Here is a 14,207-nt window from a genome sequence, read left to right as displayed (position 1 = left end):
TAATCATGTTTCTTGCAGGTTTCATGTCTTAGTGTGTAAATTCAGTCACATTGCTTTAGAATTATTGCCATTTACTTATTTTAAAATACATACTGTGATACATTTGTAGATATTGTTATATTAATAATTTGGGTAAATTTTTATACCAGTTAAATTTCATATTAGTTTTGTGCTTAAATTCAAATTATATTGTTAGGGTAATCAGCTGTCTGTCACGTAAAACTGTTACAATTTGTTCTTGCTTTAATATTTGGGTTTGAAATCACTTCAAAAATACATAAAGAGATCACTGAGAGTATTTGATTGGGTGCAAATTCAGGTTTCAATCAGAGCATTGTCCCGGTTGAAGGTTAGGTGTCAATACAGGCTACAAGGTAGGCTTCCATTAACGCCATAAAAATCATATTTTTAACTTAAATTAAACAAACGACTCAGTAGTCGTTTTGGTCCAGTTTGCTACTGAGCAACAAAGTGTGCTGTACACAGATCTACGAATAGCCCCTTTGCACATAAGATCAACTGGCCAGTTGTAAGTAAATACCATACTTTGGGAAGCCTAATAGCCTAAAACAGATTGAATAAATTAAACCTAGGTTCCCGAGGCTCTGCTGTCAATATTTCAGGAAAGAAAGTCAAAAAGACCACAATCAATACTCTCTCACATTAAATTGAAGTGTAATTAGTAGAAACTAGAATATTATTAATTATAGCTGAAACTTGAATATTATTAATTTTAGCAGAAACTTGAATATTAATATTGATTATTTGTAATATTTGTATTATTTATAGTGATAATACACAAAGCTTATTCTTTCATCAATTTTATTAATTCTCCTGTGTTAATCTTTTCAAGGTAATCGGCTTAACCGGACAATTGCAATAAAGTACAATATCATTAAGTAGTCAATTGACACAAAATTTATTATATATTGGTTCATCAATATTTTGCATAATCGTTTCAATATTTCAGAGTCAAAACCAATGTTTTAACAAAGTTTCAACAAAGAGTGTAATTTTGCATTCAGAGTATTTGATATACTTTTTATTGCATCTTAAGAAGTGTTACGTTTAAGATTATTGAAAGCACTTTCAGGAGGACATATCAGACCTCTCAACGGTCCATAAATCGGACTTCTGGGATACACAATTATCAGGGCTCAATACAACATCTTACTTCCACTGCCGGCTCTGTGATTGGTCCTCAGTTGTCTGATCAACTAAATTAAATTCATTGAAACCCCACCAGGGGGCAACTTTTTGTTGTACTCACACCTATATGGAATAGCCAAATTGCATTACATAAAGGTGTGAGGCGATTTTAGTGATGGAATGATCAATTAATGTAAAGAGTATATTTTGAAGTAATAAGTAAGTAAAGAACGTTTATTTTTTCTTTACAAAAAGTGATAGCACTAATATTGAGAGGTCTGGTAACAAGGCAGATTGGCTCTTCTACGGACAGATTGGCATAGATAAGATTGATATTGACCCTCAGAATCTTGTTATCTTGTCACTTGTTATCTTTAAGACAGATTATACCCGTTCATATTGCAGTGTTTACTTGGTTATTTATTATCTGTGTATATTTGTCCGTGATTGTTTATATTTATTTATAGGGAAAATTGAAACATTTTGTGAATTTATAAAACTGAGGTCGATTGCATTTTTGCGAATTTGATTTCAAAAAAAAAACTTTGCAATTCAAAAATGAGACGTCAATTGTACGGTCCCAATTACGTAACTACGGCAAGCGATAGGGCTCAGAGGATGGCAAGCAGGCGTCATGTGTCAGACGAAGGGCTTGTGTCCGGTAGGGTTGGTGCGTCACACGCAGAAACAGGAAACGTTCGTAGCAATCATGTCTCCCCCCCCCCCACCGATTCGTTCCGCGCTGGTCACGTCACATTTGTAGGAGAAGAAATAGAGCGTATTGCGAACAATGTAGTCGGCGATTTGAACATGTCGAACAGTGATTGTTTGTTGGATTTAGATAATGACGTGTTGGAACAAGCTGTGCACTCACGTTCGCATCTCACTTTTGATTCGACCGCAACAGAATATGTCACGATTGATGAGGGAACCTTTCGAGATCGACGATCGTCAATTCGCGCGATTGAACCAAGGGTTGAAAACAATGCAATGTCTTCGAATTTCACATCGTCTCCTCGTGCAGCGAACCACGAACAAATTCGTTTCGTAGCTCCAGTACCGGCGAATCAATTGCAGGGTAACTTCGTTCATCAGGGATTGTCAAAAACAGATTCTATTGTAATAATGGAACTTTTGAGGAAGTTGAAGGACGTCGATGCATCGAATGAATTTGAGTTGGTTACATTCCTTAAAGATTTAATGCCGATTTTTAACGTATCTCCGTCCCACGACAATGAAATAATTAAGTTGCTCTTACCAAAGGTCAAAGGTCAGTTGTTTCAGTTATGGATTGAGTCCGTAAGTGCTCAATCAGGGTGGAATAATTTGCACGTCGAAATTCTAGATAGATTTATCCCATCAATGCGACGAAGAGAAATAGAATCAATAGAGTTAGATCGTCCACAACGCATCGAAGAAACTTTCTCAGATTATTGTGAACATTTATTATCTACTGCGTTTGCTCTTAAAACAAACTTGTCTGAAAACGACGTCATAGAAATAGCGCTGAATAAATGTAGGCCGGAAACAAAGTCTCATTTTTCGTTCGATTCTAGGCCACACACAATTCAAGAACTTCGTAGACTAGCTACAAGAGTCACAAGTGCCGTCAGGGCGGAAACTCGATATTTTGGACCGACGATTTTCACACCACAATTTCACACACCCCCACCCCAAATTATTCCTTCTCAGAGACCCCGACAACCTTTTCCCCGTCGTAACGACTCCAACGATCTTAGGAATAGACCCGCCGAAAGAATCATAAAATGTTTTCGTTGCAATCAGGAAGGACATTTAGCCAGAAACTGTAGGAGCTCTTTAAACTGGTAAATGACATCGACGAGGGGGCCCGGTGTCATACAAAACTCGCGACCATCCCCAACAAAAACAAAATGGAAGCCGTAGATTTAAGTGGTAAGTTGCCATTTGCGCATGTTACGTTCGACAGCTCATTAAAATGCATTGCTTTGATCGACTCTGGTAGTAGTAGGTCATTAATTAGTAAAGAATTATTCAATATGTTGAAAGATAAACAACTGGTGTCAAATGTAAATAAGGTAAGTCATTCTATGGGTACTGCGTCACAGCACAAAATCACCGTCAGATACGAAGCTACAATTCATTTGAAGTTAGGCGATTTTTCCTGGAACTACGAATTTTGGGTTGTGAATCAACTGCCGTTCAAAATGATTTTGGGTTATGACTTCATGACTTTCACAAGGATGTCCATAGATTTGAATAAGTCAATAATAAAATTCAACTTTGCTGACAACGAACACTCTCTTTGTTTAGTAGGCGACGATGAGATTCCGCGTTGCGAAAAACAAGATTTAGGCGATTCTCCCCTCACTCCTGAACAGAAAACAAAATTTGACGATTTATTATACAGCTTTAACGACGTCATATCAAATAGAATAGGCACAGCGAAAACAGAACCGTATAAAATCAAGTTCAGCGATAACATCGTTCCGTTTCGTCAGAGACCTTATCATTTACCACCAGATAAGATGGTTATAATGAGAGAGACAATACAAGAGTTATTAGATCAAGGTGTCATTGAGAAAAGTGTTTCTGAATTCAGTTCTAGTGCATTTCTACGTCCAAAGAAAGAAGCTGGTAAGTATAGGCTAGTTGTCAATTACAAGGAGCTAAACAAATACATAGAAATGGATAGTTTTCCGCAGCCCGAAGTTGATAAAATTTTTCAATATTTTAAAGGTGCTAAATATTTTACTACGCTCGATTTGAACAACAGTTACTATCAGTGTTTGTTACATCCTGACAGTCGAAAATACGCAGCTTTCAATGTAGGGTACGCATTGTACCAACCACGAACTTGTCCCCAGGGTATTAAAATAGGTAGTCAGGTGCTAGGCAGAATTGTCGACGAGGTGTTAGGAGATTTGAAATTCAAGTGCGTCGTCAATTTTGTAGATGATCTTTGTATTTATAGTCCTGATCCAGAGACACACTATCGCGATCTGAAACAAGTTTTACAACGATTGCGGGAGGCCGGATTGACTGTGAAACCAAGCAAGGTCACTTTAGCGAAACGCGGCATTCGATTCTTGTCACACGTCATCAAAGACGGAAAATTGTATGTCGACGAAACCAAAGCCGAGGTGATTAGTAACTTCCCGCGACCACGAAATTTAAAAGCAGTTCAACGATTTTTGGGAATGGCAGCGTATTACGGGAAATTCATTCCTGATTTTTCCAGTGTTAGTCGTCCACTCAATATGCTAAGGAGGAAAGGTGTCCGTTTTAAATGGGGTAAAGAACAGGAAGAAAGTTTCAATAAATTGAAGGAGTGTTTGTCTTCGCCTAAGGTGTTGCATTTGCCCGATTGGAAGCAGCCCTTCGTTCTGTCGTGTGATGCAAGCGAATTTTCCGTCGGATGTGTCCTTGAACAGATCAGAGATGGTAGAGCTGTCCCCATAGCGTTTGCGAGTCGGACCTTCTCAAACAACCAACTTAGATATAGCATGTATTTAAAGGAGTTTGCTGCCGTACTTTTCGGTTTAGAAAAATTTAAAGATTATTTGGCAGACAGACCATTTGTCATTAAAACTGACTGCATGGCTATTACGTATGTGATGGGTTGCGATAAAAGTGTCGGAATGTTAGCTAGATGGAAACTACGACTCTCACAATTTCCTTTTGCCAAGATCGAACATTGTAGGGGCACCCAAAACATTGTGAGTGATACTCTGAGTCGAATGTTCGAACCTGAGGAAGCTATAAAACAAAACAATACTCCAAAACCTGATCAAGTTTGTTTTTTACAACATTTTCCAGAAACGTTCGAATCACTCAGTGATAAGCAGAGGGAAGATGAAACCCTAGGTAAAATCATCACTGATCTGGAGAATGGTATAACTGTACCTCATTATTGTATAAAAAAGGGCATTCTAAGATTCCAGAGAAACATCAAATGTTCCCCAAAGATTGTGGTACCTAGTTCAATGCGTGTTATGATGATGAAATATTTCCACGACATATCCATTCACTCTCATTGGGGCATAAAAAAGACTACAGCACGCCTAATAAAGAATTTTACATGGGATGGAGTTTTTAACGACGTAAAAAATTACGTACGTTCATGTGAACTATGTCAACTCTCGAAACCAGCCCAGAATTTACAGATAGGTTTGATGAACTCAAAACCACCCCAGAAATGTTTTGAACGACTCCACATTGATATGTTTGGTCCACTAGTAAGATCTGTTTCAGGAAATGCTTATGCTTTTGTATGTATTGATTCATTCTCTAAGTTCAGCTGGATTATTCCAATGAGAAAAGCAGATTCAAAGACAATAATTAATGCGTTAAAGGATAAGATTTTTTCACAACATGGGTTGCCAGAAACCATTGTATCGGACAATGCATCCATTTTCAAGTCCGAAATGTTTAGGAGTTTTTTATTTGGTTTAGGGGTGAAACACATAACTACATCAGTGGCTAGGCCTAATTCAAATCAATCCGAAAGATTAAATAGAAATCTCAAAATGATACTCAAAATCTATCATTCTCAAACCCAAAAGAAATGGGACGAAAATATACCTTTCCTTTGTATGGGATTGAACTCTGCATTACACGAAACTACAGGTGTGACTCCAGCTTATGCATTCCTTGGTAGAGAGTTAAACCATTCACTCAAACTACACTGGGACCTTGGCGATGAATGCTCGACTGAAACAGCCGAGGATAGAGTGAGTAAAATATTAGAACACTCTAAGAAAGCTCATCAAAAGATAAAGGAGAGATACAATAAAAATAGAAAACCGTCTCCATATACTGAAGGTGATCTGGTATTATACAAAAAATACACGCCTAGTAACAAAGCAAATAAAATCAGTCATAAGCTAACTCATACCTGGGATGGACCGTATACTGTAATTAAAGTATTAAATCAGGTAAATGTAAAAATCCGTCTGAATCGGGACCCATCCATTGCGAAAGTAGTTCATGTATGTCAGATAAAAAAGTATTATTCGAGAGATTAGGAAAAAAAATCATTGTTGTTAATGCCTACGTTTGTTTGAGGGGGTACCGACTCGTTTTTTTTAAACACAATATTGTTAATTTTAAGGCGGTAACACCAAACCATTTTTTTCTCCAACAGTGAATAGTGTGAAGAGAAATGTCACCCGTCGCTGTGAGTGTTTTGGGAGACTCGCAAGGGGTCAGGCTGGTCAGAGTGGGCGGCGGACAACAATCAACTACACAACAATGGTCGATTGAACACAGTGTTGCTCACGGCGGATGGACTACTCAAGATCTCAAGTGCGCTATCAGAAACCAAGTGTCAGTGCTAAAACCCACATGCATAATTTTCATTGGAATTAATGACATTTTCAAATCCATTGCCCCAGAGAAAACCAAAATCAATATAAAGACAATTATCCGTTTACTGAAATCCCACAACAAAACCATCTACATTACCACCCTCCCTCCCACTTTACATACCCCCCATATTCAACCCAAAATTAAATCCTTAAATATTTTTATCCAGTCTTTAAATAATCCTCCATCCATTCAATCAATAAAATTCCATAAACTATTCCCACCATTCGCACCAATGAATCTATCATTATACAACAAGAAGTATCGAAATGGGAAGCCAGACAACGTACACCTATCAAGTACAGGTTTCAAACAGCTGGTGCGCCACATCTCGATGACCACACTCGGCGCCACACACGAGTCGATGACCTACTCCCCACCCCACCCGCCCCACTCTATCGCCAACAGCTGATCGCCGATAGTGAACCATGAATGAACTGCTGCTGTCTGCTTCATTGAGTGCTAGGTAATTCTACAGTGTGGTTAAGCGTGCGCGTTTTTCACCACTCGTGTGGAGTAGATGTAAGTGGTAATTTGTGAGACACTTTGGTGTCAGGTATTGTCAGCTCTCCCATCTCAAATCGCTCTCGCCCTCAGTACAAATAGAAATAAGGCAAACAAATGAAATGAAAAAAAAATGGAAAATGGAAAAAAAAAAGAGAAAATAAATGTTAAGCAAAAAAAATAGAAATAAGAAAAAAAAAAAAAATGAAAAAAAAAATTGTTTTAAAATAAAATTTTTCCCAGCATGTTTTTCACACTTTGAAAATATTAATATTGAATATTTATTATATGAGTATTATTAAAAAAAAAAAAAAAAAAAAAAAAAAAATGTAAATGTGAAGAAATTGTTTCGTGTTTAAATGTATGTAAATTGTAACTGTGTAAATGTGAAACTGTTGTGTAAACGTCTCTCCGCCGTCACAAGCGTCGCGTCGCGCCGCCGGTTTGAAAATTGTCCCGGGTTGGACGAAGTCTTCTTGCGGACCTTGTGGTCGCTCGGGCCAATTTTTTTGGCAAGGGGGCATCATGTACCGATTCAAAATCAATGACCAAATGAAAATTCAAATCAAACTGAAAACGCGCGAAGGCAAGGACCAACAACGGCCAATCACGTGAGCGCGGAGGAACACCAATTTGCTGACTTGTGCGGACGTCTTTTTCTAACGGTCACTTGGGACCAAGCTCTGAGCCGCGATGTACGGAAATCTTTAAATTCTCCTTTTCAATTTGCAAAAATCACTTTTGGTAGTCGTAACGTGTATTTCGTCAACGAATCAATTGTTCGATCTCCGGAGTGCATTGATATCTAAAACCGTGAAACAGCATTTACTAAATTACGAATTGAAACAAAACGAGTCTTTAAGTTCGACGTCGACCGGCAAAATTCGTCAGATTTGACCATTTTCGTAGAGCCTATCCCAAGTACAGTGTCGTAATTATATGTTTATGTGTCGTCAAAATTGTCTTCTGTGTATGTAAGTAAATGTTTTGTGTAAATTGTATTTATATCATTAGGAGAAGCCAATCTGTCCACATTCATATTTGTATAATCATGTTTCTTGCAGGTTTCATGTCTTAGTGTGTAAATTCAGTCACATTGCTTTAGAATTATTGCCATTTACTTATTTTAAAATACATACTGTGATACATTTGTAGATATTGTTATATTAATAATTTGGGTAAATTTTTATACCAGTTAAATTTCATATTAGTTTTGTGCTTAAATTCAAATTATATTGTTAGGGTAATCAGCTGTCTGTCACGTAAAACTGTTACAATTTGTTCTTGCTTTAATATTTGGGTTTGAAATCACTTCAAAAATACATAAAGAGATCACTGAGAGTATTTGATTGGGTGCAAATTCAGGTTTCAATCAGAGCATTGTCCCGGTTGAAGGTTAGGTGTCAATACAGGCTACAAGGTAGGCTTCCATTAACGCCATAAAAATCATATTTTTAACTTAAATTAAACAAACGACTCAGTAGTCGTTTTGGTCCAGTTTGCTACTGAGCAACAAAGTGTGCTGTACACAGATCTACGAATAGCCCCTTTGCACATAAGATCAACTGGCCAGTTGTAAGTAAATACCATACTTTGGGAAGCCTAATAGCCTAAAACAGATTGAATAAATTAAACCTAGGTTCCCGAGGCTCTGCTGTCAATATTTCAGGAAAGAAAGTCAAAAAGACCACAATCAATACTCTCTCACATTAAATTGAAGTGTAATTAGTAGAAACTAGAATATTATTAATTATAGCTGAAACTTGAATATTATTAATTTTAGCAGAAACTTGAATATTAATATTGATTATTTGTAATATTTGTATTATTTATAGTGATAATACACAAAGCTTATTCTTTCATCAATTTTATTAATTCTCCTGTGTTAATCTTTTCAAGGTAATCGGCTTAACCGGACAATTGCAATAAAGTACAATATCATTAAGTAGTCAATTGACACAAAATTTATTATATATTGGTTCATCAATATTTTGCATAATCGTTTCAATATTTCAGAGTCAAAACCAATGTTTTAACAAAGTTTCAACAAAGAGTGTAATTTTGCATTCAGAGTATTTGATATACTTTTTATTGCATCTTAAGAAGTGTTACGTTTAAGATTATTGAAAGCACTTTCAGGAGGACATATCAGACCTCTCAACGGTCCATAAATCGGACTTCTGGGATACACAATTATCAGGGCTCAATACAACATCTTACTTCCACTGCCGGCTCTGTGATTGGTCCTCAGTTGTCTGATCAACTAAATTAAATTCATTGAAACCCCACCAGGGGGCAACTTTTTGTTGTACTCACACCTATATGGAATAGCCAAATTGCATTACATAAAGGTGTGAGGCGATTTTAGTGATGGAATGATCAATTAATGTAAAGAGTATATTTTGAAGTAATAAGTAAGTAAAGAACGTTTATTTTTTCTTTACAGTAATGAAGTTATGTAGGCTAGTGTAATTCTCGGTTCATCAAGGTTCTACTGAATTATGTTTGGCAGTGAATAAGTGTAGAATGCAATTTATAAATTCAGGGATACACACCTTTTACACAGTTATAAAGTCTAATTGCCCAACATCAAATCTTACTCTGTGATAATCCAAATTTTAGTTTCAGAAAAAAACTTTGCAAGAATTGTATCCATCTTATAACTTAACTAGTTTTGAAGCTGATAAAAAAAATGGTCTTTGCCATTACTTCATCATAACCTCCAGTTTTTCATTGTCATCTGCTGTGAACAGCTGGCAAAACTACACTGTCTTCTACTGAATGCTTTTATATGTTTTTAAAATAAAAAAAATAATAAAAAACTAGACATTGTGTTGGTTGGAAATAATTTATCAGTTTTGTGAAATTATCTTGTCAATAAATGTTTCAAACATGTTTATTCATAAAAACTCTCATCCTATTTTTAAACTACTTTATCATGGCTATTCAAAGTATCTCAGAGTAAAATAGGTAAAGCCTTTATCTCAACTGTGATTTTTCTTGACACAATCCTTGTAGTAGTAAAAGGTTTTGTTTTAATAATATGTGGTACAGTAATTGTTGTTAGAAAACCATGAATGTAGGATACTATCCATTTTCATAGTAATGTCTATGTATTAAAGTTAAAAATAATGGTTTGGATACAGTTCTGAGAAGAAAACCGCAAAAATACGGGTAGCCGCGTACCGTACCGATTTTGTACCGAGAACCGAGGTACAAAATATTGTACCGTACCGAACCGTACCGACCTTAAATTTTCTGTACCGCAGACCCCTAATTATAATTATATTATTATAATTATAATTATAGTACTGAATGACATATAAATCTATCCTATTCCATTCTAATAAGGAGATTTTTCGTATAAGTTAAACATAGGCAATGTCTTGGATATTGAAAATTTTTTAAGATACGGATGACTAAATTGTTTTTCATTCTACATTTGATATTTATTTTTAATTAAAATACACGATCATTTTAAATATATTTAAAGTGAAGGCAAAGTTAATCTATATAAATAAAATTACAGTTTTGTCTGTACATTGCTTAGAATCATGCAATTTTTGGTTATTTTTACGTTTAATAACCTAAGAAAGCCGAAACGAGTCTTATCTCAATTTCTGTCTGTATGTCTGTTTGTATGATTGTCCATTCTGTGATTTCGTCTGTAACGCCAAAATGTCATTTTACGCGGCCTACTCCTAGAAAACTAGAGTACCGATCAAGGTTCTAATCATTTTTCTGTATTAACTGGATTGGTGAGAGTGTCTTTGGCTATAAAAACATGGCCTCGCTTCTTTGAAAACAAAATAACGAACCACCAAAATGTCAAATTTTCTCCCAATGTTTACTATTACGTTTTATGAAATAACGATCAGCTGTTTGGATTAGTTCTCACTTCTAGCTTTCAGTGATATGCTTACATTAAAAGTTGTTTAAAAATACCGCGACCATTTCCGAGCAAGTTTTGTCAGCACATCCAAACCAAGTGAGATTAAAAACGTTGTGCCTTACTTAACCGGTTTAATTAATCGCAAGTGCAACGATTGTTCTTGAGTTTTAATAACCGGGGAAAATACCGTGAATCAGTGTTGTATTAGTGCAAGGAAACTTACATTTTTAAAATCATCGTCACCAATACCGTAGCTTACAAAGGTTTCCACTTATTGACGGCGCTTCAAGGACAGTTGTGTAAAGTGCAAAGTAAAAAATCACAACTGCAGTGGGTGATCGTGGATGTTGCTGCGATCTTGGAAGATCTTTCTGATTTTGCTGTGATCGTACCGTAACAGAGGTTTAACTTAACAGATGTTGCTAAACTCGCTTTTCCAATGTGTCACTTTCGGTTTCTACTTACTTACATTTCGACAACAATTTCTGTACTTTTCCTACTTAGGAAACAAAACTACAAACGTACAAAACCTCAGATTTATGCGTTTTTTGTCACATTTCCTCCGAATGTTTGCTAGATATATGTACCGATTATCGTTTAGAGATTATGTAATCTTTTAAATAAGAAACCTTTGTTTGGATAAAGGTGGTTTCTTCAAACTGTCATTAATATGTTAACATTAAAAGCTGCTTACAAATAATGCTATTAATGGGAAATAACTATGATTTTCAAAAATTAAAACCAAAGGAGATTAATAACTTTGGTACTGCACCACATCAAGTGAAAGTTTTTTTTTAGCAAACCATAGTGAGTTTTCAAAGCTTTACGTTGTTAACGTTACATGTTACAAGTTTTGTGGCCTGTGTATTTATTTATTTATATATTTGCCAACAGATTAACACCTATTATACAGTTTAATTATAAGGACAGTTTGAATTAGTCGTAAGTTCTACAGTTCTTTTCTCAAATATAAACTTTGGTTTTTGGTACTGCTACTTTTCCTTAGAACCGGTGGTAGCAGTAAGAATCATTTTTACATACAAACACATCACTATTTTTACTATTTATTTATAAACACTGCACCTTATTGCTTATTAAATTTAATTGATGTCTTACTGTTTAGTTTTGCATTTTCTGTCTGGACTCCAAAATGTTGTGTGGACTCAATTCTGTATTTGTGTGTGTATGTCTATTGGTAACGCATTAATGTCCTTATTTTTCGTGGAAAAGACAAGAGCACCATTGTTAATAAAAATTTCAACCCGAATAAAGTGTACAGTAGTGAGGTTGAGGTAGTGTTTTACTTTTACCCAGTGTGAAAAGTAACTTTCAATTACAGGCCTACCTTAGGGCTATGCCTCATAGATCTATACTGTAAAGCAATTCCTTTCATCGTTAGATAAAATATGGACTAACAGGATCGGGTGACATTTAATTGCGAAGCATTCGTTTTGGCTTTGAAACTGTCAGATATTGTATTTGAGAAGGTTTATATGTATTCCTAAACAGTTAGTTTTGCCATCATATCTGGAAAAATGCACACTAAATATGCAAACTAACTCCTGTTCTTACTACAAGATTCCCGTACGTAGAACGGGCAAACAGCTAGTATCTCATATTTAGCAAATAACTTTTCTCAGAACATACATTTATGTAAGCTAAATTTGCATTCAAAAATGATTTGTTTCTCACTTAAAGCACATTCTTTAAATTTCCAATACCAAGAAATTTGAATGGAAAATTGACAATAAAAAAAAACTCTTAAAGGAACTATGAATTCACCCTTTTTGACTGGTAGCACTGCGTCAGGACTGATCATGTCAATTTTCCTCTTGCGTTCCACGACAGGCTTCATGACAGGCCGAGGTCTGGGGTAATATAGAGGCTCTACATGGTGAGCCACTCGAGGTTTAGTGGGAGGAAGGTAGTCCGGAGACAACAGCGTTCCAAGGAAGTCACCTACTTCATCCTGAAATTACAGTAAATTAAAGTAGTTCTCTTTAGATTCTATGTTATATAGCATATGAATAACATTTGATATTTTTATTTTGAATTCTCAATATTGTTTTACTTATATAAGTACGCAGGGCTACAGATCCATGGCAGAAAAGTCATGGATTTGTGTCCAAGTGCCCGCTAACTTGTACCAATTCAGTTCACCCTTGCACTGTGCTGGCTCACAACTTGCTTCGCTGGACATCTTCCACGCACAGGTATGGTCAATGTGGACAGCCACATGCAAGGGTAAAAGGCTGCCAACCTCTTTACAAATAAAAAATAAATGTCATTTAAAGGAATTTAGTTCAACTCAAACTCTTATGAATGAAATGAAATGAATGAATGAAATGAATGAATGGAATGAATGAAATGAATGAATGAAATGAATGAATGAAATGAATGAAAGAAATGAATGAAATGAATGAAATGAATGAAATGAATGAAATGAATGAAATGAATGAAATGAATGAAATGAATGAAATGAATGAAATGAATGAAATGAATGAAATGAATGAAATGAATGAAATGAATGAAATGAATGAAATGAATGAAATGAATGAAATGAATGAAATGAATGAAATGAATGAAATGAATGAAATGAATGAATGAATGAAATGAATGAATGAAATGAAAATAGAACCGTCTACGTGGTTGGCATACATCTTTTTTTTACAGTACACTTTTAATTTAAAACTATAAATTCAATTCTGGACTAAAATCAAAAGTAAAAAGTCTAAAATCAAGAAACTAAAGAAATAAAATAGCTGACTCACAACCAAATATATGTTTTAGATACATATATACACATATACATACACCCATAAACATACATATATTAAAAACAAATACCCCCACCCCAAAAAAATCTTGTCTTAAAGTCAGCGAATTTTCCGTTGAATCTAATTCTGGAGTATGAATATTTCAAATCATTTTTATAAGTTAAATTTGATTATCAATCCCCACCTAAAATGCCAAGCTTCTTTTAAATACCCACCCAAGACGCGCCAATCCCTCCCATTCATAAAACTCAAAAAATCTTCCTACTAAGAGTTTGAGTTCTTTTTTTTAGAACTCAAACTCTTATATTAAAGGGAAAATTTTTATTTGAATGAAACTGAGAAAATGACTTGTTATGACTAATAATGAGGTAACAATATTGGTTATGTTGTATTTAATAGTTATTTCAAAAGGAATAACACAACTTGATTTCATAAGCCTCTCTCACAATTTCAAGCTGTACGGTATATCTGTTCTTGCAGGACGAGGTAGCTCAAAGGTGAGTTCTTAGGCTGATCACCAGCCGCCTACATCATTAATG

At 35.3% G+C, this 14,207-nt stretch overlaps 1 protein-coding gene across 5 annotated transcripts in view; it reads right to left on the bottom strand.

Annotated features, from left to right (window-relative positions):
* LOC128999280 (KAT8 regulatory NSL complex subunit 3-like) overlaps window positions 1–14,207 on the bottom strand; it is a 42,837-nt gene that overhangs the window by 8,567 nt on the left and 20,063 nt on the right. For all 5 annotated transcript variants that reach the window (XM_054425683.1, XM_054425682.1, XM_054425686.1 and 2 more), the window contains one exon: window positions 12,674–12,860. In XM_054425683.1, coding sequence (XP_054281658.1) covers window positions 12,674–12,860 — 187 coding nt within the window. The remainder of the gene's footprint in view (window positions 1–12,673; window positions 12,861–14,207) is intronic.

This window comes from Macrosteles quadrilineatus, unplaced genomic scaffold (assembly GCF_028750875.1).
Source record: "Macrosteles quadrilineatus isolate MER2022 unplaced genomic scaffold, UCM_ALF_1.0 Scaffold_8__2_contigs__length_117827958, whole genome shotgun sequence".
In the NCBI taxonomy this organism is placed as follows: Eukaryota; Metazoa; Arthropoda; class Insecta; order Hemiptera; family Cicadellidae; genus Macrosteles; species Macrosteles quadrilineatus.
Note: the sequence above shows the minus strand (reverse complement) of the source record. Positions and strands in the feature narration are given on the sequence as shown.